Below are 27,877 nucleotides of genomic sequence, written 5' to 3' on the forward strand. Positions count from 1 at the left end.
CTACCTGAATAATCAGACAGGACTTGCAGAGGCCTTAATGCACACAGTGGTTCAAGCTGCAAACTGCCTTCTCCCTTTTCTGACTGCACCTCATTTACATTTACACACTTTATGACATGGGACAAATCCCAACCTATTGCTGGCAGATTAAGATTAAGTACCTGCAACAATCTTTCTCAAGTACTGAAAGAGAGGTTGGTACTGAGAGTCAAGTGACAAAGTATCAACAAAAACCCCCTTAGAGATTAAAGAACAATGGCCTTGTTTGAACTTGACTTTGGTTAAAGTCAAGCAGCTGGAAAAGCTCCTGATCCCATACTCACATGTAAAAAATAGATGGAGAAATCACATATTCTGATACTTAATTTAGAACCTGACATTCTAAACTTACTCTGTGGGTAGTTAAGTCAGAGCCAGACACTACTCCTACTATGCATTACTGTTTCAGAAACTGACTTCTGAGACCCGGTATATAGAAACATCTTAAATAATGTTGCAAATAAAATTCACATTAAGAATCTTACTAGTTTCAGCCAAGAGAAAGAACTCAAATTTTGCTAATATTTCTTGTTATAAAACTAGGAATATTTTGCTCACTTTGAGAGCTCTGGTAAAATTACACTTAGGTATCTGTAACTGGAAGAAGGAAAAGACTTCCCCCCAAACTCTTCTTTTTGCCAGGAGCATTGCAGCATGTCTGTGTCTGCCCAGTTTTCCTCAGAAATATCTGCAGTTTCTAAGGAAGTTACTAATCTCTCTGTGAATCTTTCTTACTCTTTTTGATCCATTACTTTGAGCATTCTTTCTTCATGCGCCAAAAAGTCACACTGAAACTCAGATCATAACCTACCCAAACATAACCTACCCAAACCAGGGGAAGTTACTTAAATGAATTATTTTTATGAAGAAAATATGATCTGTGCTGTGCATGAGTGGCTCTCACACATGGTGTGTGGCCTCCAAGCTGGCCATGCAGAGAGCGCAGACTACACGGCACTGGCTCCACTTCCTCTCCTCCCCACGGTGGCACTGGGTGCAAATCCTTGTCTCTTCTGTGAAGTGACAGGGCACAGCCACAAATGCCATGGTATGTTCACAAAGCTGGGTAGCCATGCAGCTGGTTCTGCCAGCTCACAGACTCTGGGTGGTGACTGGGAACCACAGTGGTCTCACCTCTTGACATCTGGTTTGGCCTTGACAGGCTATGTCCTACACCACTTCCAGCAGAAGGGGAGCATCTGCAGTGCTGTGTGTCCACTCCAGAGGCTATTTCAGCATCCTCCATTTGTCTGTTATGAAGCCATAGCCAAAAGAATGGTGGTAAACCTAGGCCATCCCTGTATGTTGATCTGTGCTGCTGCTGTGCACTACGAATGTCCAGAGACTACAACAAACACCCTGTTCCATGAAGCAGAGAGTGGTCTCCTTCCAGTCCCACTATCCAGTCTCACAAGTAGTGCACAGACTCCTTACATCTACTCTGACCTAAACCAAGTTCAGCTTGTTCACAGGTCACATTTTGGACATTTTCTGTTGACAAGTGAAGTAATCCACACACTCAGTTTGATTTAATAAAAGTAACAGAAGAATTAACTACAGCATTAAAGAAGGGAAGTAAAACTGAAAACAAGGCTCACACAACAAGGTTAGCTTCTTGTATCTTTATTACAGGAAAGTCTAAATTAAAAAGATGATTACTACTGACAGCAGTGAACTAGTGAACTGGAGCCAACTGTTAACCCTCTCTTCAAGTATGGTCTCTTCCATCCCATAAAGGGCTTTCACTCTAGACAAAGCTAGGCAAATAAAGATACCATGGAAATGACAATGGCTCAAGTAAGATGGGGGATAGTGTGCTATAAGCAATAAAGATGAAAAAATTGAAAGAACTTACAGGGAAGAAGTGTGTTTTATGAGCAGAATCCTCAGTGCATATGAAATGGGGTAAATCTCAAGCCAAAGTGAAGCATAACAGAGGCATGGAGTGGAGGACAGAAGATGAAATTACAAGAAGGGGCAGAATTAGGAAGAATGCAGTGGGAGTGAGAGTAAATTTCTGTTAGGGCTACCTCACACAGCTTCCCAGTATAAGCCCATGGGGTCAGAGGTATGCAAGCACTAGTGCCAGGGCATGGCAAGGAAGCACATTGAGATTGAAGTAGCAAGTGCCTGGGTGCTGGCAGGAGGTGAAGTCCGTGGCCTTGTACCCTTACATTAATTAAGATTTAAAAACTGACTTGCAGTTAAGATTACTTTCTTGGCTTAAAAATGCATATAAAGTATTCCTAATTGTTCTACTGGAGCACAGTTTGTTTCTTGGAAGAAGACACAAGTTTTCAAAATACATCTTTGAATTTCAGAACATACATAATGGCCTAAAGTTTCTGCAAAATTATTGTCCTTTGGGTAGAATGATTCAGAATGGCCAATACAAAATCCCCAGGGTCCTGGAAAGCCTGAAAATGCTGTGAATAGACACCTTTCCAGCTTTATTGCCACACCGTCTTTTAATTCTCCCAAGTGTTTGTTCCACTTCCACCTCCTTGGTTGTTCTGGAGGACAAAGTTAAGCCAAGGCCAATAGTTCCTCTAACCAGTGTTGAATTTCATGTGAAAAATGGGACAAAAACCCAAGTGTTTAACTAAACAAACTGTACTACACTAGCAAATGAGCTTCTCACTTTGCAAAACAGACAGCATAACTCTAAAAACCAAAGAGAGCTGACATTTTTAAACTGACAAATTGACTTACTATCAAAGTAATGGTGCTCCGTGGGGGAAGCACACCTCTGAGAGGTAGATGATGTTATCTACCCGTCTTCTATCACCAGGACCAAGAAAATATGTCACTAAGTCAGCACAACAAATAAAAACAGAACTGGTGGTATATTAAATACCAATCTGATGACAAATTACAAACACCAGAATTCCTTAAATCAGACTTATTTCAAACTGATCTCACTGGAGGTCTTTTTTGCTATTCCTAAATACCCTTTTGGCATAGGAGTGCACAGAGTAAGGACACCTACATGCTCATTATCTGTGTACATTTGCAGGCTGTAGTTCTAGTAAACATTAGATTAAAAAAAAAAAAAAGTTCCTTGAACTTTGAAATAAAGAATAAAGCTTTGACTTCCATTATAATTAAAAACTTTGAGAACGGCCTTCAGTTCAAGCCCTATGTTCACCACTGGTGTTCACTGACTGACACAAGGGTTCAAATCAGTACCATAAATGAGAAAACCACCAGTTCTGTAAGGAAAACATCTGGCAGGATTGTGCAGTCCACATACAAGCTGTCATGACTCTCAATAGGATACTTCATTACCCTTCATGTCGTCTACAGAAACTGGTCTTGCCAGCTGAAACCTATTGATATCCACACACTTTATTTTTGTCTGAAAATATCTGTAGCTAAACAAACCAAGCCAGATGTTCAGCCTGCAATGAGACAACAACAATATGAGGATGAACATATGGCATTTCAATTCTTACATCCCAGCAAAAATTCACTCTATTACCTAGTTTTCAGTATGCACACTTCATTAAGCCAGACAGCCTTTAAACATTACTACCTTCGCACCCCTGCAAGGCTATGTCAGCTTTTCTTTTAGAAAACTTACCTGCCAGAGTATTTCTTTGAAAAACCCCTCATACTAAGGAATTTGGCTTATTAAGGAATTCATATTCTACAGATCAAAACAAACTTACTGTGATTTTCTTCATGCTTTGCATTAAGAGAATGTTATTTGTTCTTTTTTCTTTGGCAAAGGAAAATGAGATATTATTGCATATACTTGATCCTTCATCTGGATTCCTGCCTTCTGATATTTAGATAAACATAATTTAATACACCAGAAATATTTAATGTTTTACAAAGAGCTTCTGTTCACATCTGGTAAAACTTCTTTTGCTAACCTATGTGCAGAGGGATCCTTGTACAAGAGGAACCAGTTTGGCTTCCACATGAGCAGCTGTTAATGTAGGCACACATTCAAACACGCAGTTGTCTGAAATAGCAGCGCTCTAGACGTTGAAATTCAAGAAGGGCCAGCTCAGGTTGCAGGGCTGCACGGCCACCCCTGTGAGATGGTGTAATCACAAGCCAGTGAAATCCTTCTCCTGCTAGGAAGCTATTACTGGTCACTCCTCGCACTGCTTGCAAGCGTTGAGACTAGCCTTTAAGCAGTGATTCATGAAGGTATCACACTGCTCTGCCTGTCGTGCTGCTGTCTTGGCTCACTGCAGTCACTTCCCTCCTAGTTTCTGCGAACCATACATAGCACACAACAAATTCTGTTCCAAATGTCTCTCTCCCTATTTTTTCCTTATCCAGAAGGTAGTTTAAAATCACAAATGGAAAGGATGTGTCACTTGAAGCCATGGTTGTGACTTGTTCACTTCATAAGATATTCCAATTTGTTGCTTTTTAGTTATGGGAATTTCCAGTAGATTCCCCGTTCCCTTGGCATTAATGAAGAACAACAGTTTTGTCTCATCATAGTCATTAGGAAATACTAGTTGCTCAATGCTTAGTTACAGGAGTGAATTACAAACTGTAAATGCCTACAGCAGAGACACATTTTTCAGGGTTCTGCACACGCAGACTGCTCAGCTGCAACATCAGAGCACCCATCCTGCTTTGCGTAAGAGCACAGACACACCACATCACTGTCAGTCGGGGACTTCTACTGTTCATCTCAGATTTCTCTGGCAGCATGACTCTGGGAACACTTCACTTCCCAGCAATAAATAGCAAAGAACTACCAATTACTTGCATTTGTTTCCTAATACTGAGTGTTTTAAAAGTGTTCTCCCCTTGAAGCATTTGTCAGAGCAGTACAAAAAATGCCAGGCGACACAAAATTCAGCTGAAGTACTTAAATATGATTAAGATAACAGGCACATCATAATACTCCGTGAGTGCATGTCCAGAATTATCTCTGTTGTCACCATAAATGAATTTAATAATATTAATACAGATTCAGGATTCATGATTCAACAGTATTTCAGCAGTTAGAGAGTTCACAGAGAACTGCAGGTTATGAAACTGCAATGACATTTGAATTCTCCTAGAAAGCTCCAACACCACAGATGAAAAGTGCAGGAACAACTGGCAACGTTTTCTGTAACACTTTGAATCACTGAGGAAATTCTACAAAGTGTATCACAAGTAATCAGTCTACAATGATTAACATCAAAATGTAAAAAAAAAAAAGAACAACAAATGAAGGAAAAGCATTCTGACCTAATTCTCACATCATTGAAGACTTATTTTAACGACCAATTCCAATATGAATTTAATAAAGAGCTGACTTCAGAAACAGGAACAACTTCAGAAACCAGTTAATTTGTGTCAGCTGAGGAAACTATCTGTTCTGTTAAACGTCAACTTTAGGTAACATTTAAATATATGCTAGACATTTTTATAAATCCTGAATATGACACCAGACAGTATCACCCTTTTTTTTGAGTTTTCAGGGAAGTCATCACTTGCAATTTGTACTTCTGAATAAATTACTTAATTTGCATTTCCTTAAGTAATTATGACCAAATATATTTTGACTAGAAAAAGAGCTACTTAGCTAACTAGCCAGAGCTCATAATTTTTACTTATTTTAACTATTAAAAACAGCCTTAGATATTCATTGACTGATAGTAAAATCCAACTCCCCATTACCTGCAGACCCAGAAACTACCTAGATCTTATGTTTCAATATTTCAAAGTGAAACCATGTTCTTTCTCTCATAGGAGCTTTTCATTATGAAAAGCCTCTCAGTGCCAGATCATGTCCAGTAATTAAATACCTGTTGTGCAGTGGCAGCCAGAAACAGTATCTACTCATGACAGTCACTCAACAGAACATCCCCTTCTACAATGCAAATTACCAATATGAGTGAAAACAGAGATCTTGAAGATAAAGAAATATGGTACATTAATAAGTTACTATGAGGTAAGATAGGTGTGATCTTGCCATGGGATAAATGTGAGCACCAGGACAGCCCACTGCAGAGGAGCCTGTGTCTATCCTTTTTACACTCCAGTTTACCCTGCGCTATCTAGTCCACCAAGTTGTTTCATGTCACTGGAAAAAGAAATCACTTCATACCTCCATGTTTGTTTCCCCTCTCAATTCCTTATTCCATTTCAGCTCATTAGTCTAAGAACAGCTTGAGACAACAATCTGTCTTGAATTTAAAGAGTGACTAATCTTGAATCTGTATTAACATTATGAAATTAATTTCTGGTGGCAGCAGGGATAATTCTGTACCTGCACTTGCAGGATAATATGATGCACCTGTTATCTTAATCATATTTAAGCACTTCAGCTGAATTTTGTGTTGCCTGGCACAAAAGTAAGTACCTGGATCAAGGTACCAAGACACCACTGCAATAATAAATAAAAGATATCTTATTTACAGACAACCCATGATCTAAAAAACTACTGAAATAGTAAAGTAAAACCCCCTAAGACAAGTAAGCTAAAGTTACAGGAGGCAATTCATTCTTTAGAAGTCCTTGAAAAGGAAGACATTAGTGTTTGTAGAGATATTGAAAGGCACAGCAGACCTTTTTCAATAACAGAGGTATATACAGAACAAACTCCACTTTTATCAGACATTTATCATGTCCTTATTTCAATGAGCAACATTCATTACACAGTGAAGTTCAAACAGTGCTTTGGATTTCCTTCTGGTTTAAAACATGAAATATCTTAATTTGAAATAAAATTTTTCAAACCTTTTTGATGTGTAGTTCCTGTATGTGTGCTTATGCACGCAGCAAAATAGGAAAGGCTACAGCTTGGTTTTCTTGGTTATGTTTCATACCCCCTCACAGGTAATCTTAAATTTTGAGAGGCCTCTAGACCACATGTTCAACAACTGAATCTAAGAGAAGAGAGACAGACAGAAGCAATTTTAATTCAGCAACAATACTGAAAATAAAACAGGCAAATCTAAAGAAACTGTGCTCTAAAACCTCATTTACAGCAACTCCATGGTTGCCATTTCTTGTGTAGGGAACCTCCCCACTTCTGAAATACTCATTATCAATGCACATCAAACTCAGTAAAATGAGTTACTGCTGCACTAATGTAATAATAAACCAAAACATATTGACTATATGTATTTATTTGTGGCATTCACCCATACTGAGAATACAATTACAAATTATGCAGATAATACATACTGAAAGACAATGTCATTAATCAAGATGCATGGTATTATTAACAGAAATGTACTTATTTAGAAAAGTAAATGTAATTTAGGTATATGATGAGTTTATATTTATCTGTTCATGAACAACGGTACCATAACTGAAATACTCAGAAGAGGAATATGCTCTCATTTGGGTTTTTTTTAAGATGCTTTCTTTTCTGCAGCATTGTGCTGCTAAAAATGTATTGTGTTATTAAGCTCTAACTTAAGAATTGAGATCAAGATTTATTCAGATGCAATTTAGAATGGGGTCCAGCTCCAGCAAAACCCATGTAACACATCAAAACAAAGACAACAACCCCCTTCATTCAAATCAATAAACAAGAAAGAAAAATATACATGGTACCAGAACAGAATAATGTAGGTTACATTTAAATGTACAATAAATGTTTCATGTTATTTAGCAACAACTGAGGAGTGGCTAATTAAAAAAATAAAAATTGATTCCTTATGCTCGCAGAATTCATTTTGTTTGGGATTTTCAAGGCAATGGCAACAAAGAGAATTAGATGTCTAATGGGCATGGGGTGAGAGAATCCACTTTCTTTGAAAACCTCCAACTTACTATTCAATACCTTTCTAGCTTTCATAAAGGAATATCTAATGGATTTTTATCCCTAGATTATTTACAACAAAGGGTTTCAAAGTACAGAATGGATCAAGATTTAATTTCATACAATGCTCCTAAATATTAGTATTTTAAACACTTGTATTCTGCATACTCAGAAAATAATTCACAAGCGTGTAGGTTCTGTCTGAAAGCAACTGAAATGGAAAACAATTCTAAAAAGGAATTCTATTCAATCGAGTTCTCTCCACAAACATGAAAACACAGTTATATGGTTCAGTCCGATCCTTATGGGATGAAGAAAAAGTTACCCTTCATGACATTTTTCACAATGACCTTACAGAACTATTACATACATGACAGAACACCTAAATCACTCTTTAATTACCCTTACAAAGAAAGGTTTGCTTAGCAACATTTCAACAAAAATGCAAAATTTTTAGCCCAAGGCTTCTTCCAAAGCACGACAGTTTTATTATACAATATTTACTTCAGGCAGGTATTAACAACATTAAATTCATCTGGGAAGACACACTATATCTAATAACCTAATAAATAAAGGAGTGATCTATACATCAGAGACATAGTAAAACTTGAACTATTTCTCATTCTTTTTATAAACTAGCAGATAAGAAACTGTGGAGAGGCATTAAAATAACTATGGAGTCACAGCTTATCACTGTCTATATATCAGAATGTGTTATTACATTATTTAGATTTCTTGAGGAGGACTTTTAAGAGTATTTTTCTTTCAACTGAAGCACATACAAAAAAAATCCAACAATATATTTACCTCTCTTCATAGGAAAAATAAACCAAATTTGGTTCTGTACTAGAATATATTTTTCATATGCAGGAATTTAGTATTCATAATGAAAGGCCTTTTCTAATCACAATATTTTATCAGAGAGGACTATCTTCACATCTTGCTTGCAAGTCAACATAAGACAGAGGTAGCTTAGGAATGCTTTAGAATTTAGTGTTTTACTTGAAATTAATTAATCCCTCTTTCATAGGAGTTAATAGCAAGTACAAAAGGCAAACAGTATATACAGCTGCCACTGTCTGCACCAAGAGAATAATTCCAAGAAGCTCAAAATAAGATTAGATTAGAACAGGGAAAAGGACACTGTACTTCTTTGCATTTGCTTCAGTGCACCAGTTCAGGCTGGTTTTCTACAAAAGGAAGCACCCCGCTAACATAATATGCTATTCCAAGGGACAGAAGAGCAATGACAATGATGAGGAGCAGCACCCTCCAGAAGCCCAGGTCTTCCACAAACTCTTGCCATGTTGTGCGGAAACTGGAAAGAACTCCTTCACCTTGCTGTAGGTTTGGATTAAGAAGGGAATGGCTTTCCATTGCACTACAAAGGATTAAAGTTAAAAATACATCAGAGGAAAAGAATGCACCTGTAAGTATGACAGTGATCCTACTAAGGGCAACTGAAACATTCTAAATTAAAAATTAAACCCCCCAAATGATTTATAGCATTGCTTCTGGTAAATCAAGACAAATCAAATCAGGAAAAAACTCCTAAACTTATATTAGCTGAAAGGACATTTTATTAACCTGTGCAAAGAGAATGATATTTGTTTATGTACAACTGCACTGAGTTTTCAGGCCTGCTACCCAGAAGCCTTCAAAGGTCAGTCCCCATAATTCCTACTAAATGTGGCTTAGTAAAATATAATGAAGCATAAGTTAAGACCTCAAGAGGCACACATTATTTGTTGTTAAAACAAAGCATGACTAAAAATAAACTCTGATGAATAAAATGCAAACTTTAACTAATACTAATTTAGATGCTGAATTCTGCAGTAACCATTACTACTCTCCTGGATGTCTTTGTTACATGCCACTTCTCTAGCATAAAAAAAATCACAGAAAACAATAAATTTGGATAACAAGAAGTTCAGAAACTTTCTGAACTAGTTGGCATTGCTGTGTTTTCTGCCATATGGCAGTGACTGCTTTGATGTTTTAGCATTCCACTACCAATCCATCAGGCCCCCTTAAATTGTCAGACTATAAATTAGGGACTGGATCTCACTTTTAAATGAAAAGCAAATATGAAATCTCAGTGAGGCAGTATTCTTGACAATGGATGACCTTTAGAAAAGATGTACATTGTCTCAAAATATTGCATGGCTTCTTCTGTAATTCTCCCAATTTTGCTGGTTGGACAATTATAACATGAAACTATCTGTTGCTTACGAAAAATCTCATGAAGACTAGGGAAGCTTCCTCATAGCTTGATTTCACTTAAATTTTGGCCATCTGCAGCCTTATTACTTCTCTCTTGAGTGAAATTACATGCATGGGTGTTTTCAGGATCAGGCCCTGACAACCACAGAAAGGAAATGGTGGAATCAACCACATACGCAATGATGTCAAAAGCAGAATATAAGTAGAGGAAAAAACCCCATATCTTTTCTCCTCCCTTTTAACTGCTTTCAGTTACCATATTCCTAGATATTTCTTATAGGACTAATAATAAAAATTTAAAAAAAAAAAATCTGGGAAAAGTAATTTCCAAGTCAAAACTAATTGTAGAAATGCTGCTGTTCTTCATGACAGAAATCAACTGAAAAATGATGGTTATCAGAAAAAAGTCTCATTCATGAATCTCTCTTCTAAGATTACACCATGGGAAAACTTCACACTATTCATATAGTATTTTTTCTCAGGAAGTACAACCAGTGAAGAACAATTAGCCTGAACTACCACAGCTTGCTCAAGTATTGCAGCATCCCATGCACAAGATTTCAGGAATTTCCTACTAAAAGCCTGCATTTTTGTTTTTTATATTTACCACACTGTAAAGCTATTTTAACTTGCCCATAGCTGCAGGATTTAGTCATCTTCCTTGCTTATTACGATTTCCCAAGCAAAACAAAGGGTTTAATAAAAGACAGCCCTTTGTGTAGAACTGAACTTCTTAGTAAGTACTAACTAGTTAATACGTAACCACAGAGAGGTTAAATAAAGGTGCAATACAATTTAAGTGAAAAGATCACATGCCTGCTCATTAAAAAGGGCACAAAGAAAATATTTTTGCTATTTTATATTATGAGCCAATTAAAATCAATGTTATTCAAAATATTTTTTCTTATTACAAATTACAGCTGCATAAGAACTGGTAATGCAGCAACATGTCCTCAGAAGAGTTTGTGCCACACAGCACAGAGGTTTTCCTGTGTCCAACAGCAGGTGGGAGTTCACAACTGGACACACTTGTGGCACAGCCACAGGTCCTGCTGGGCTGTGCAGAAAGACACATGTCTGTGTGAGAAAGGGACAGAGGGAGCTCTGCCTCCTGGCAGCACGGCTGCTCCTCACCCGCAGGAGGGCAAAGCAAGCAAAACCAAATTTGACTTGGGAACAGAACTCTGGCCTCTGCTTCCAGAGCACCAGCAACTGCATGTAACAAGGAGCAAAAAACTGAAGTCAGAGGCTGTTTTTAGAAAGAGCGTTATTTCTCTATAGGTTCATACATAATGTAAGAGATCAGAGGGCAGAGGACAGAAGACATTAATCCAAGTGTCTCTAAAATGTGAAAATAATACGAAGAGGGAGAAGTGAAACTGTGGAGGTCTGAAAAGCCAACTGGTAAAAAGACATTATTTATTTACAAAGCAAACAGCACACAAGCTCATTTGCTTTGGCTCCTGTAGGCATCTGCTATTTGTTACTTTAAAAATAATGTATTTCAGACATTTTAAACACGCTCCCAACAAGCTGGGTACTGCACTGTTTATGTCTCTATGCCTGTCCCCAAGGAGAGTTGCTGACTTCCTGGCCAAAGCAAACAATGTAACATTTATGAAGGTCAAATAACAGAAAGGAAGCTATGTTCGGTAAAGGGACACCATCAAATCAAAATTTAACTGGGGCTGAGCTGCTGGTTCATATGTTTAAACAAAACCAGCCTAAGTGCACTTCTGTGTGTCAAGAAATTTTCAATAAAAGTTAGTGAAGTCAGAAAGGTAATATGCACTAATTCTTATAATGTATAACCATGTAATTTTGAAAATAAAATTCATTTTCTGTTTCAGGGCTTAAAACAGTCTCTCTGACAGGTGGGGTATAAGATACTGATGTATAAGAACTTCATGTCTGCTCACTGGGAGTATTGGGCATTATTTCTGCAGTTTTGTTAGTTTCACCTTTTCTGTTTACTCAGCTTAGATCTAACTCCATCTATACAGCCTCTTTCCTGTTTATAGTACAGCCTGTCTACATTTTCACTTAAACCGAGCAACAGTTATACGACAAAACTCCCTGTCTTTTGTGATATATTGTTCCAGTAGTCATAGTTCATGGCCATCATTAGACAATATAAAGAAAGCCACAACCCTTCTGAATGCAGGTAAAGAGCATAACAAGACGTACTACAGAGCAGAAGTCACCATTGCTTTATACAACAGGATAGAGAGTTTTCTTTATGTAGTGAAATACATGTTTTGTGCTTTGTAGGACTTCATTGCATTTTTCAGGGTAGCATTAACTCCTGCAACTGACTAATGCACCAAGCCTGTTCTCCTATATGTTTGTTTTCCACTGAGAAACTTGGATTTTATGGCACACAGCTTTCAGTAACTACGAGCTGCATTTTGTGCTACAAAATTACAATTTATTCCTACTGGTTTCCTCTTCCTTGTAACCCCAGGTTTTTGTCCACGCCATCCCAATTTTCCTCAAGGTCGCCTGTATCTCACTTCTTGGTATCATTAACATGCTTCTACTTCTCATGCTTTTGCTTTTTTCATTTAAGAAAATTCTAAGCAAGCACAGTCCCAAAACCAGACCCTTAGGAATTCATTAGTAACTTCCCTCTAACCCAATACTTTGCCTGAAAATGGTCAGCAATTTTCTCAAAACCTTCAGTTCTGCATTAACTGTCTCTTTAGCCACCATGAAATTCTTATTCTCCATCTTTTCCAGGACTACTAACGATAGAAATTTTATATACAGCACCATATAAATCTTTTATTCAAGTTCAGATGGGTGAAAAGTCTGCTACCCCTTCTTTGCATAGACAATCATCAAAAGGATGTCAGGTTAGCCTGTGATACTGGCATTTTGCATTTCACACTATTTCCCGCTTGGCTTTTTGGCAGGTGGTAGAATATTTGTGTTTGGGACTCTGTAATGGAAAATGAATAATTATTTCTTTAAATTTCTACCATAAAATTAAAATCTCAATAGAAGCTCTTTTTTTCCTTACATTTGGTCTGATTAAAGAGATTTTTCCAAAATTTAACACTCAATTTAGATTTTGTCTGATAGTATCAGGCCAAATTTGATATTATCTGTTTTGAGGAATAAACAATCAAGTCAAAATCTAAAAGCCATAAACATTATTTCTCCTAGTAATTCTTTTTGTTTGGTAAATACCTTTCGCTTTCAGCTGTTTGCATTGTCTCCAGCTTTGAGTGAGCTCCTCTGTTAAATCCTTTCACCTCTTGCTCCTCTAAAGATTCCAGCAGTCTAATCACATCTTTATTCACACCCCTTCGTTTGGCAAGAACAAGTGGTGTTGCACCTTGGTGGTTGCTAAAACAAGCCCATAAAAAGACATAAGAAAATTTTAATATAGAATTTTTGTAATAGGTCAACTCAGCATATTACAATTTAGTAAGTCCTCAGAACTATTTTCTGTTTTATCAGACAGTAATAAATTCCAATCTATTCAAGTTACAGCACAATTGGCTATAGAAGAAAATCAGTATATTTAGGTTTGAAATTGCACAACTCTTTTCCCCCCTGTAATAAAATCAGAATTCCTAGGACTCTAATATAATTGGAATCTCTGGGTGTTATAGAAAAAAAAACACAAAAAAACCCCCAGTAGATTTATGGTAATGTTCAAGTTTAACCTTAACTTCAAGAATTGTGCAATCTGGCTCCTAATAGTTCCTTTTCCATGAGGGTATTAGGACATGAGGCAAAAATGAAATAAAATACAGATGGTCCCTCTGCTGCTATTAAAATAATAGTGAATAGGTCCAGAGCTGCCTTTAGACCAGGAATTTCCACCAGAGCTGTTTGAAATGAGGGGGAAAAATCCCACCCCACAACCCATAAATCATCCGGTTTACCAATAACTAGTTTTGCTGAGTTGAAAACATTAATGAGAGACAGGTGAAAAAGGCACAGATTTAAAAACTCAAAGGTTTTGACTTCACTCCTGGTTTTTGCACACGTTGTGAATATGCAGAAAGTTCCACAAACAAAGTGATTCAGAACAGGAATGACACAGCCAGCTATTTTGCAGCTTGAGAGCTTCCATCTGAACACTGGCATCTGACAGCTGCTGGAAGCCAGAAGGAAAGAATATACAATATTCTGAGTCATAGACTTTGAGGGAGGGCAAAAACACTGAAAGGAAGCATTGTTACCAGAGGAGTACGGGAATGAACTTACACACACATATACTGTATTTTTTTTGTCTTATATAGTACAACAATAGAAACTGGGGTGGAGGAAATTCTTTTAAAGTAGTCAATGTGATTTTTTCTTTGGTGCCAACCACCCACACCTGGCTGTCTGGCCAAACCAGGGCAGCGATGTCATCAATGAGGCAGAATCAGATTCAGCAGCCCACACCAGCTATTCTCATTTGCTTTGCTTGCTGCACAGACTAGCAGAAGTGGCCTCTTACTGTTTTCCTGCCTTTTTATTTTGTTTTTTTATTAAGTGCTATCTTTATAAAGTAGAATTGCACCAAATACAGCATTTCAGCAACAGCAGATTTATATGCGAGGCTCTGGTGAGAGAAGATTAATATATTATAAAATATGTACTGTAAAAAGTGACTTACCAAATATCAATTTTAAGTCCATTAGAAACTAGGAACTGGATGGTATCGACATGCCCACACAGGTGAAGGGCTGTGTTACCCTGGTAATCAGTGGCTAGTAGGTCAGCACCAAATTTATGCAAGAGTTGACAGATGTCTACATTTCCTCTGGCTGCAGCCAGGTGAAGGCCAGTTCGGCCTCGGCTGTCACGAATATTTGGGTCAAAGCCACTCTCTAACAGTCGTTTGGAATAGTTAAAATCTCCATCAATACAAGCCTGCAGCAGCGGCACATTTGTCTGGGAGGAGTCGTTCACAAAAACGTAGGACATTGCTCTGATTCTTTTAGGAGGAGCTGACCAACCTGCAAGGAAGAGTGAAGAAATGATGGTGAAACCAGGCAAATAAACACAATGCTAATATTCAGTAGACTGCTCAGGTTCCCAAACAAGAATGCAAACTAGCTTATAGGCCAACTCTGAAATCTTCCTTTTAATACACGTTAACTTTATGTGCTGCATTCCCTTCTGGTGATATGGAAAGAGCTCACACCTCTGGAAAGAGCAGCAAAGCTGTGTTATGAGAGAAAACTGCTAAGATCTCTGCCACAAATGCAAGATGGGTGATTCGTTTTCAACCTAGTAAGAAATCACACGTAGTAGTATTGGTATTAAAGGGCAAAACACCACAGATTGGGACAGAAAGGAAGAACCTTTCATAAATGGGAAAACTCTATAAACAATTCAATCCACTGGTACAGTGACACTAACTGCAATTTTTACCAGCTATAAGCAAAGCTGTTCTAATGGGATTTTCACCCTCTGAATTTGAACTTCAATGCACAAACTACAGTACAGCTAAAAATGCTTGATTAATAAAATACTAATTTCTCCATTCTGCAAGAAATATATTTTTCAGTAGCCTTTCCAGAACATTATTTTTACAGTGCCAGAGATACACAAACTACTGAACAAACAAAAACAGCAATACAGAACACAGAAAACTGAATGTATTAGGTGAAACTGCCCACTGAAAACTGGAAGTGGGTACAAGGAAGACAATGGTAAAATCAAGTACAGAGCTACTGTGGGTTTGACTAGAATCTCAACATGAAGAAACACACATGTAGTTTCCTTGGCTTAATATTAAATAAAGGATTAAGTCCTTTTCTGTAACAGGACATGAAAGAGGAAGATAAATGTTTCACCATGGATTACTTGGTATAGAATATTTGATGGACTATGATTTCAGTTTTGCAGAAGAGTATTTTAAGGATAAGTCAAATAATGAGGGTATGATGAGACTGTGTGCTTATGGGACACAGAAAAGATGACTTGAAAACAATAAGGAAAAAGAGAATGATTTAGCAAGAGAATGGTAAAATGTTCATGAGGCAATTTTAAGAAGCAATGAAAACACCTAGAAGACTGGACAACAGTCCTCTTTTTGCATTGCCTCAGAGAGGAGGTAAAAAAGAAAAAAAATCATATAAACAAGTAAAAATCCTCTAGAAGAAATCGCAATATAGACAAGACAAAGTTCAAGTGACAGGAGGGAAAAGTGATTTTACTAGAAAAGCTTTGAATAGAGAGTGAACTGAAACATCACTTGAAACAGTATTTTTCACTTGACCAAGGTTTCTATTCTGGGCTCATGGTGTAGCAGTGCTCTAATTAACTATCCGAACCTCTTATTAAAACTGCTATACACAGATTTAAATTTTCTCATCTATATAAGGTATCCTTCCACACCAGTGCACTCATTCAGCCTGGAGAATGGAAACATGGCCAGTAGCCAAAGAATTCAATTTAAAACCTCTCCTTTTTTGAGAGTTCATGTCTGTATTTTATAGCTCTTCCCCTATGTTTTAGATCAAATTCAATATCAAAGTACCTACAGAAGTAATTTCAAAATGTTCACACACTGGTCTGAATAACAGCTCTAGCACTGGGGGGCTGTTGAGATTAATAGATCATATTTAAACTTCACTAGGCTGTGTTTCCTATCTGGACAAATTCTGCTACATATATCAACACTGTCTAGTTTTCCAGTGCAGAAATGCAGAACCTTTTTTTCTTTATTGGATGCTGGAGAGAAAGAGACAGAAATAAATTCTATGTCTTGGTATCTGTATAAGGAATGATTTTAAGCAGAGTACATTCCTCTAGGCTGCAAGTATGTTTTTAAGCACGGGACAGCACATCACTGGCTCAAGAACCCCTTTCCACAACCATCTCCAAGAGCAAATGGCCAGTTCACTGATACACTGTAGAACTTCGCACGAGACTGGCGTCATGTAGGGCACTTCCTTATAACCCTATACAGCAAGAAAGGACAATGTAATTACTTGCATTTTCAATGAATATGTTACAACCCCCTGGATGCTACAAAGCTAAGAATTCCCAGATGACAGCAATTCAATTTTCTTGCCCATTTTCCACCCAAATCACGAACGATACGAGAATTCTTCCACTCTGCTCGCCCAGTCTTGGCTGAGAAAAAAAATGGGCCCAGTTTCTCTGTGATGTGATTGTGACCTTTATATTCTGCACTAAATCTTCCCTAAAGCAAGATCATAAATAATTTTAAAACCTCCAATTATCAGCCATAGTAGCAGCATATCAATAGCACAAACCTCTACTCACACTTGACAAAAAGATTGTGATTCGCTTGTAAGATAATGCTCAAGTGTTTAAACCTGCTTAATAAAACAAGGCCTAACATAAATCAACATGAGAATATTATATGGAAGAGACTTATGCTATTTGAGAAACAGCATGGCATGCTCTGTTAAAGGTAAGCTAATGTTTGTATTTTCATATCAGATATGTTTGTCTGGTAAAGCCTTACAGAATTCCCCAACTTTGATGAAGTATTAGCTAATAATACCAAGACAAAAAAGTCACCTCCTTATCTTCTCAGAAAAGGATGTGCAAAGACTAGCAGTTAACAGAAAGTGTAACCGGAAGTAATTCTGATTCAGAATTTATTATCACTAGAATCTTCTAGAACTGATCACTGATGTGTAGAAGACTAAAGTAAAACCTTAGTATTTTACAATAAGAAAGACAAAGATGAAGCAAATCCTTCTTCCCAATACTTGAAGATTGTGGACTAAGCAAATACATTCACAAAAAAAAAAAAATCTGGACCATCTGGTTCAATTTATCTTTGTGATTAAAAAGATTTTTTCTACTATTTCACATATGGCTAGCTAACCTATGCCAAATACAAGCTGCATACAAAGCTGAACTATGCACCATCTTTAAAATGTCAGTCCCCAAACGACATGTTCTTGCCTCAAAATTAACGCGACTTAGCAAAATTTCCTGTGTAACAAAACTCATAAAAAAATTTCAAGTCAACTTAATTAGGTATTTTTGATTAAACCAATGGTGCTTACATTTCGGCCCACAGTATCAAAAAGCTTATTGCTTCAATGACTATCTAACACAACAGATTTAGGAGCAAAACTTAGAAACAAAATGGCATTAGCCATTCCCTTTAAATTGCTTCTGAAAGGTGAATCAGGTAACAACTCTGAACCTGTCCGTAAGCTGGTACACTACCAGTAAGGACTGATTTCCCAGGCACCAATTAGGACAAATGGACTTGCATTAGTAATAAGACACAAAATATTGCAAAATGACCATCCTGAACATCCCTAAAAATTACTACTACCAGTTAAATAAATCTAATTTTTAAAGACTGAATTAAATGACTGCTTGTAAAAATGCATCACTATCTACTGAAAATGTATCGGTTAAATAGTATTTTTGTTAAAAAAAAAGGTTTGCTTTTAATAACTTGGTACTTTGACAGAAAATTAGTTTTTTGAAAAAAAGTATATTCAAATACATCCTCCCAAGCTAGAGGGATTCCCATTAGAAAGGCATAAGAACACATTTTTCCCTAGATTTATACATTTATATAGCCTCAACACATTGTACTTCTTAATTAATAATTTTAGAAATTATGCTGTAAGCCTCTTCAGTGACATACGTGGATTAGTACAGGATAAGAAAATTTAATCAAAGGAATGCTTATATTAATTCATTCTGTAAAACCAATTTATTTAATACGAGTCAGTTGTCTCTCACTATACTGGGTACAATGGTAACTCAGTGTCACACACTGATCTATTGCAGGACATGTTCTCGCCTGCAGAAGGCAGCAGTGATCTTGAAAAATTCAAACCACAGAGCTAAATGCAAGCTCTGTCACCTCTTAAAGTAGTCCTAAAATTTGTGTTAACTCTGCAGAGTTTTATTTCACAGTAAATATATGCTGTTGTCTCTACTTTCTCATTAGGTTCAACAGCTACCAAACAGCCCCAGGAACAGGAGAGAACGGCTCCACATGAGAGACAGAATCACCCATGGGACCCATCCCTCCTCTACAAAAGTATTAACGAACCTGCCAAATTGGGATTAATCACCCAGTCACTGCTCCATAGGACATACCAGTTCTGCAGAACTACAGTATTTCCCAGCACATTCAGGAAAACGGAACTAATTGTCCCTACTGTAAAACAACCTATAAGTACAACAGAACAATACCAGATTGCTTTATCCTTGAGATGTCTCAGTATTAACACACACTTTTGACATTTAGAACCTAGGCATCAGTACGATTACTAATAGAGAAACTGCCACTACCAAGAAATGGAAACTAAAACAAAACCAAGAAATAGTAACCTCCTATGCCAGCAAACACACAATATGGATTACTTGACAAATTTGCATTTGTCAACTCCCTTGTGGTTAAACAGCATCCTCTTTCTGTAATGCGCTTTGAGAGCACTTCAGTGGCAGTGGCTTGCAGAGCTCTTCCTCTTCATTATTTAAGTGAATGAAAAACATTCCAGTACTTTGCTTAAAATGCTGAGGGAGAAATTCCTTGCTAAGTTTTCATGCACACATGTATTTTTGTGAGGTTTATGTGTAAGTTACTGAGAAGTCATTTAACTGAATAAATATTATATTTAGTAAAAAAATAATGTGATCAACTCATTTCCATTTAGGAAAGAACCCCAGCATGTACATCAAAATCCACTTAGGTTCTGTATTTTCTATGAGAAACCTTTATCTTTTCAGTACAACTGGAACAGTTTTATGGCTCCACTAATATGGAACTGCTGCTAAAAGCAGCACCTCAGATTAAGTACAGCATGATGCCTATTTTACACACCGCTGTATTTTGCAGCATTTTCCCTTTCTAACTTTAGCTATTTTTTCAACAGTTCCTGGATTTGAGGTATCACAGCAGGTTTGTAACACATTCATCCCCTCTCATGCCCCTAGTCAGCCACATCAGTAGGTGATAATAGAATAACATTATTTATGCCATTTGTTTTCAATCATTCTCATTCCCTTATGCAGACATGAGACATACAGGTAATGCTCTCTTTATGTCAGGACCATCCTGTGAGTAGAAACTCTGGTGCACTGCATATACAAAGTATGCACTACTTTACAAGTACAGGCTACAAAGTTCTTTATGAAAAAGTTTTAACAACTATTACTGCTCTTAGGTATCAGCAGACGATGGCATTGGGAAACGGGGAGCTTTGCTCATTATTGCCCAGTATATCAACACTACAAGATAAAAAATATACAAGACCTCAAATGCCAGTCCAGGGTTGCAGAATGCTTCCCCAGATAAAACAGTACAAGCTTTGTGTATTTATGTACACAAAACAAGGGAACAATAAGAAAGAGATCATTCTCTTAAAACACCTTTATCAACAAGCAGATTCACAAACATTTTATCCTTGCTAAACTTAACTGTTAATTCAGTTGCATTACGTGTTCCAGCACATTTAACTTCTATTAAATATATACTTAAGTATTTTTGAACACTGCTTATCTTTCATCTTCTGCACAGGAACTATTTAGGAAAAAAGGCAATTTACAGATTTCTTCAAATACTCTGTAACTTTAATTCCCCACAAATGGCTCAATTAAACCAGTATATAACTGCAGTACTTCTCTGATCTTTGTGGCCAGTTTGAATACATCTGTTTTTATATAAAGTTATTGAATCATATCGGTCATAATTATCAACCTCTTCACAAACCTCTACTCTAATTCCTTTTCTGTTGCTGCTGGGAACATGTAGGGTGTATGCTGGTCAAGAAAATATTTAAAGGTTGCTACATATGGTTTTGTTGCTGGTTTATTTGTCTGGTTTTTAACAGAGTAGAGAGAATTTGTTCCAGTCTTAATTAAGTGTTTGTGTTTAAATTTGCCGCAGACTAGGAGCAGTCTTCTGGAAAAGAAGACAACACTGACAGAGAAACAAAGGATAGCTCCAGCTGGCTGCAGGCTGCCCAGGCAGGAACAGCACCGGAGTCTGGATGGACACTGCCACCACGTGGACTGATGAATTCCTGTGCCTGACGGGAGGGACGCACAGAATCATAGAACGGTTTGAGTTGGGAGGGGCCTTAAAAGGTCATCTGGTCCAACCCCCTTGCCATGGACAGGGACACCTTAGACACCACCAAACCAGGCTGCTCAAAGCCCCATCCAGCCCGGCCTTGAACACTTCCAGAGATGGGGCATCCATGGCTTCTCTGGGCAATTTATTCCAGTTTTTCTTCACCCTCACAGGAAAGAATTTCATCCTTACATCCAATCTAAACCTGCCCTCTGTCAGTTTAAAGCCATTCCCACTTGTCCTATCATTTCATGCCCTTGCAAAAAGCCCCTCTCCAGCTTTCCTGTAGTTTTGTTCCCTTTAGGTACTGGTGTGGTGTGTAAGCCTGGACTCACACAGACCACTTTTTCTACATTTGTGGTGTTTTCTGTTTTCCTGGGAAGGAAATTATGAACAGCCTGAAAATAAGGTTTTATGAAACTTTATTAAAGGATCCTGAAATCCAAACTGCTACTTCTTTGCAGTATAAACAGCATTCACATTTAAGCTTTGATCCTCTGTTAGTGAAATGAGGACTTTGGTATGTTGCTTGAGTTCTGAAACCAAAGGCATTTAATTTTAAAAAGTATGTATTTATGCCTGTTTCTTAAAAAAAACCCCAAACTGATCCAAAACACCCCCCTGCCCTCCCAAAAAAGCCCAGTTCCTTACCTAGACAAACAGTAAGTCTGAGATGACACATTTAATAAAATGGGGAAAAATGTTCTGTGGCCACCAGGAATCATCAGAAATCAGAACTCAGTGAGAGCAATAAACCAAACTAAGAACCTGTCACAAATGACTTATTATTATATTGTTCATATTTTCTTCCTTTTTTTCCTTATAATATATATAATAGCTTCTATGCCCTTAGTCATACATAACCTTGATGATATGGCCTTAGTGTGCAACATCAAATCTGGTTTAGTGGCTAGTGAACAGAAGCAGGTCACTTCTGAAAGCAGATGTCTCCTAAATCTGTAAGTCATTTATATATAACTGTAAGCTTGACTTTACCTTTGAAAAAATATATTGCTCTGCTTGTTCATTGAAATTCATTATTTTATACCAATGATGTATTTATATCAATATACCGATGGTAAGACAACTAACACTGTCAAATATGCAACTCTTACTATAATTGCTGGATACACATATTTCTGCTCAGAATTTTCATATTCACACAGTAAATCATTAAACCAGTTTATCAAAGACAAATAGTAAACTGATATATTTATTCTTTCAAGTATTCTAAATATCTATCAACACAGCATGACTAAAAACTTAATTGTATCATGGTGGATCATGTTATGTGACATAGTAAGATGAAATTGTAATACTATTAAGGTTGTATTTCTAATTAATATATACATAGTGATACTACTTTGGCATAAATAGTTACTTCACCATGCTTAAGCTCAAAAAAATCCTCCATGTAGGCAAATATGTAGTGCTAGTGTCTACCCAACACTGTCTTAAAGGACTGAAAGGAGTAAACCAGCAGCCTAAGCGTTCCCAGGACAACAGGCAAGTCTGAGGAGAATCAGGGAGGCCAGCCTCAAGCTCCTGATCTGCACAGGGGCGGGAATTGAGCAAAAATGCAATGAAAGATGATTGAAAAGAACCTGAGAGTGAAGTAGCTCAACCAATGTTTATCAATTGCATGAATTTATCCTGCTGAGCCTGGAAACAAAAGACATCACATATACAGGGGAAACTTCTGCCTTTAGATAACTTAGTAAATACCAGTAACTTGTCTGTAAAAGACTCAAAATTCAACATGAAACCTGGTGTCTAGTCAATGAACAGGAAATACCCATGTTTCTTTAAACAGGTTTGACAAATTCTATTTGAGAAAGGATGAAGAGAAACTGTAAAAATAAGTCCATGTCAGTTATTACTTTTCTGAATAAGAACCCAACACAAAACTAGCCACAGCAGATCACAACAAAGATCCATTTAGGCCTAGTATAATTTTTCAAATGGTGGCCAAAAGCATACATAATACTGCTTCTTCTATTCAAAATGGATGGGGTTTCTACATATTTGGCACTGCCTCCACATCTGCTCTTTCTCCTCTTCAACACAAACACTTCTAATACCCACAACATACTCTGGTAAGTTCTCCAACTCAGCTACCTGTGAAGAACAACATCTTTTGATCTTGCTGAATCAGGGGCTTGGTAGATTCCCTTGTGAACCCTCACCTCTGCTGTGGGGAGAACAGACAGAGCACCTCTGCCCATTCTTTTCCTGCCTCTCATCATTCTACAGGCCTTCATCAGGCTCCTCAGACATCCCTTTCCAGGATGAATTTTGAAGTCCAGCTTTTTTGGTCATTCCTCATTTGGAAGTGGGTCTGTGTCTGTGACCAGTTTTGTTTTACTTCTCTGAATCTCACTCATTTTAACTCTGTTTTCTGAGCTGGGAGACAGAGCAGGAGTGACTCAATCAGGATGTTCAGGGTGAACCATGGAATAACACAGTGGTATGACAGTATTCTTTGTTCTTTACTTGTTTCTCAGTAATATTTACTGTTCATTTTATCTTTTTCACTGCTGCTTAACACTGTTGTTATATTTTCATTGAACCGCTAATCTTAAATACAAAATGCTCATTACAGAGAGCCCAGTATTTCATATGGGAATTTAGGATTCTCTTTATGCTATCTGAATCCCTCTACCTACACTGAACTCATGTGCCAGTACGTTGCGTTATCCAGTTACTCAGTTTTACAGGGGTCCTTCAGCAGCTTTTCATAGCTGACCCTAGCTTTACTACCCATGTCCAGGCAAACACTATCACCTTGTTGTTCACTGCCTTTTCTAGGCTTGACATGCAAATTCTAACAGTTCAGAAGCCAAAACTACAATTATTCCAGTCTTGATCATAAGTTCACTAAAACTGGTGTCCTGGATCAAACTGATCCCACTCACCCAGTGCTCTGCCTTCAACAGTGGCCATCAGAGATCCCCCTTTGGGAGAGCACATGAGCCTCTCTGCTTCCTGCAGTCCATTCTCCACACACACCCCAGCAGCCACTACAGTACATTGGGGACCTCCCTGAGCAGCTCTTTTAGCAGCCCCTCAACAGACTTCTTGTCCGCTTTCTAATGCCTTCCTATACCTGCTCACACTGCCATCACAGTGGCCCTGTCATCCTTCCCTGTATCCATCTGAAACCACCCTCCCAACAGCCCCAGCAAGCAACTCCCATTTCAACGCCTCAAGACTGGATGAATAACTCTCACTTTATTCACTGCCTTCATTGTGTAAGTCTTCGTCATGCCCTAGCAATCTCCTCTGTGAACAATCCTGACTTTCCAGTCTTTCCTCTTAAGGAAGCTGATCCCCTTGTCCCTTTCGGTTGCCCTTCCCTATCCCACTGTATCCTTCTTCCAATGCAGACACTGGAACCATACACACTACCCCAGATACAGGTGCACCAGCTGCAGCAAAAAATGGTACCCTCTCTCTTCTTCTCTCTAAGGACAGTCACCATTTTCCTGGCTCTCTGGCTGCCACAGCACACTGAGCTTAGGTTTTCAGGGAACATTCAATGGTAACTCCAAGCACTTTCTCTTGATTGGTGGCTGCCAGTTTTGAGTTCACAACCATGTGAGCATGGTTTAGATTATTCTACCCAAGACGTCATCTTACTTTATGCACCCTGAAGCTCATGTGCCATCTTTCTGCCTCCTTCCTTTTTTTGGCAATTTCTTTTTGCCTTCTTCATAATTTTTCAACTCAACCACTTCTGCATGTAAGAAATTTCTTTGATGCTGTAAGCATCCACTCTCCTCAAAAGCCTCTGGTAAGGTACTTAGTTTTAATGCTTCCTGAAGATCCACATCACCTGTACCTACAACCCTACTCAGTAACCCTGAGTAAAAGCTGATGAGCCTTGGATGTAGCAAGCTCTTTGAAAATGTACCTGATCTCAGCCCCTAACATGTAACACGGATAGGCATATTCTTCTGTGGATAAAAACCACCAAGGTGAAGAAGACAGACAAGCATTTTACACCATCCATGGGAAGCCCATACACCAGAAGCCTTTCCTGAAATGTGCTGCTGCCCTTCTTCTGTCACCATCCACTATTGCTGGTCAGATGCTCTTAAGAGGTCTTGAGCATGCTGAAAGAATATCCTCAGTGAGCATTACAGGATTTATGCCTTTGAGTTTATATTATAAAATTCAGCTGATGTAGCTGCATTACTTGGATATCAGAAATTTGCTGACTGACAAAACTGGTGTTTAAGCAGCTCTGTTCCACTCAGCCAACTGAAATTTTATTGATAAAGTAAAAGAACAAATGCCACTCGGAAAAGTGGTGTTGATACATGAATGAAAGCCAGAATCTAAGTCCTGGAAGTACAGACATGGCTGCAGTGAGGGACTGCACAAGATAAAACCTTTTTTTCCACATATTTAGTATCACCTTTAAATAGCAAAGCAAACCACAACAAAACCGACCATTTCAGTATTTCTGCTCTTGACTTAGAAACACAATAGAACACTCACAATGGAAATTTGGTGGAACAAGCCCATGCATTCAAGACAGGCCTGTCACCTACTCTAACAGCATTCTATGGACGGTCTCTCCAGAAAGCTCAATGCTTCAGGGATCATGTATTTCACATAACATGTATAAACCAATGCCTTATAAAATATCTTATGTGCTTATTAACTGATCTATCTGGAAGTGGAATATCCACAGCTTGAGATCATGTGGGAAGATATTAACTGACAGACTAATCAAAAGAAAAGAGTGGCAGCCCTCAAAATTCCAGCATACCCAAATCCCTAGAAGAGCCTCTAGTAGTAGCTCACTCCTTGGACAACAGAGTATCTCAGGTCCTGAGCTGCAGATGAGGACTTCAAGGCCACATGTGCTCAAACATTAAGTTCAAAAGAATGTGAGGTGAGATAATACAGTCAACTTAAAGCATTGCTTCACATCCCTAGCTCTTGCTGGTGAGACAACTTTACCTAAATGTCATGGGTTAGCCAAAACCTGCTGAGAGGAAGCGTGTTGCTGATTACAGATCAGAACCGAATTTTAGAGTACCCTCTTGCAAATTCACACTGCTCTGCTAAGAAGACAGCAGATGCACATACTACACTTCAACCTTCAACTCATCTCGGCTTACTCTTCACACCTTTTCTTCAACACAAAAAAGACAGCAATTAGCCATTGTCATTTCCTGATTGTCACCAACCCTACTATTCAGACTGCAAACATTATATAAATATTTTTCTTCTAAAACACAATTTAAGTTCTTGCCAATAATCTATTTCACAAACGAACAAAAAAGAAAAACTGATCCATAGTATACAGGTAACACTAAGCTCAGGACTCTGCTGCAGCAAACAAAAACATTATTTTTACAAACCAGTCACGTTCCATCTAATAAGTGTTTGGTTTTTGCTCTTCCTTGACCTTTTGGAGGGCTGGTCCTAAATATCAGTGCTCTCTGATGCTTAGAAATTTTCATATATTATTAATCCTAAAATTTATGTTAAATTATTCATGTATTAACATCATCCTTCAGCTCAATTTATTCACTTCATGGTGTTTATCTTGACACTTAAATAAAAAGCAAAATTTAAATTATTCTGCAAAATTTTAAAAAGCCAAACGCCTCTTCCAACACTCTTAATTTCCCTGCTTGACCTTAGCATATCTTCCTGTTTCTGTTCCACTTTTTAACTGAGAATGATTAACATTATACAAAGAATTCTAGAGTTCTGTTCATGGATAATAGTAACTCCTTTAACTGGATCACTGTAGTCAGCATTTACTTTTTCCACAATTCAATATCTTGTAACTACCTAACATTCTTTGGTTTTGCGTTGCTTTCAACCGGTAAGAATTTCTTCCACAAATTTTTTACTTGCAAGGTTACAACTGTAAACCCTCATTCTTTAAATTGTTATTGTACCTACTTCATACTCTAGTTCTCAGGATCACCCAATTCTTTCTGCATAGTACTATAACCCTCTTCTATATTGCCAATACCTCCCAACTCTTCATTACTACCAAATTAAGACAGCGAAGTTTCAAATACTACATCAAGACCTCTATTAAATATTTAATAAGATTGGTCTCAAGACTGATCTTCAAAGAACTAATTTTATACCCTCTGATACTCAGATGTGATGGATTTTCGATTCAATATTACCCACCATAGTTTGTCTCTAGTTACTTCCCTATCCTGTCAACAATTCAGGTGTTATCCCTACCTTTTCACCACAATAACAACGTGCAGCAGCTTTAGTGTGGTCTAGAAAATAAAAAACGGAACTACTCCATTTCCCTTAAAAACAGTAATTGCTTCATCAAGAACAGTTATGAGAGCAGGTTAAAATACGTACTTCAGTTTCACTTATCTTGTTTTCTCCTGGAAAGCACGTTCAAAGCCGCACACTTACCAACGCCTTGTCAGCAGGGCGGCCGTGTTCCCATTCCCGTCCCCGTTTCCCCCCCTCCCGTGAAGGCTGGCACTGCTCCCGCTGTTCTCCCACCAAACGGCACCATAGCGCTCCACCTCTCCGGCTCCCGGGCCGGGCTCTGCCCAGGGCCCGTCCCCGGTCCCTACCCGGGCCTGGCACAGCCCTAACGGGGGTGACAGCGCCCTGCCCTGCCGTGCCCTCCCCGGCCTCCCGCTGCCGCCCCGGCCCCGCGAGGTCCCGGCCCCGCTCCCGCCGTACCTGCGCGGGGCTCTCGGGGGGCGCGCGGGGCCGGGCGGAGCGAGCGGCCGAGAGGCGGGGCGGGTGCGCGCGCCCCCTCCTGGGCGGAGGCCGCCGCCGCCGCGCGATCCGTGACCATCCGCCGCCTCACGGCGCGCCTTGGCCGGGGC

At 38.4% G+C, this 27,877-nt stretch overlaps 1 protein-coding gene across 3 annotated transcripts; it reads right to left on the reverse strand.

Annotated features, from left to right (window-relative positions):
* Positions 1 to 7,115: 7,115 nt before the first annotated feature.
* ANKRD46 (ankyrin repeat domain 46) lies at positions 7,116 to 27,774 on the reverse strand. 3 transcript variants are annotated; one of them, XM_048286809.1, is made up of 4 exons: positions 27,729 to 27,774; positions 14,616 to 14,958; positions 13,190 to 13,348; positions 7,116 to 9,155 (listed from the first exon to the last, which is right to left on the reverse strand). In XM_048286809.1, exons 2-4 carry the CDS (start codon positions 14,924 to 14,926, stop codon positions 8,939 to 8,941), a joined length of 687 nt encoding a protein of 228 aa, XP_048142766.1. In that variant the 5' UTR covers positions 14,927 to 14,958; positions 27,729 to 27,774; the 3' UTR covers positions 7,116 to 8,938. The 3 variants fall into 3 exon arrangements, with proteins under 3 accessions (XP_048142766.1, XP_048142767.1, XP_048142765.1); XM_048286810.1 differs by lacking the exon at positions 27,729 to 27,774 and adding an exon at positions 27,450 to 27,678; XM_048286808.1 differs by lacking the exon at positions 27,729 to 27,774 and adding an exon at positions 27,393 to 27,678.
* Between the last annotated feature and the right edge of the window lie 103 nt (positions 27,775 to 27,877).

Source organism: Corvus hawaiiensis, chromosome 26 (genome assembly GCF_020740725.1).
Source record: "Corvus hawaiiensis isolate bCorHaw1 chromosome 26, bCorHaw1.pri.cur, whole genome shotgun sequence".
In the NCBI taxonomy this organism is placed as follows: Eukaryota; Metazoa; Chordata; class Aves; order Passeriformes; family Corvidae; genus Corvus; species Corvus hawaiiensis.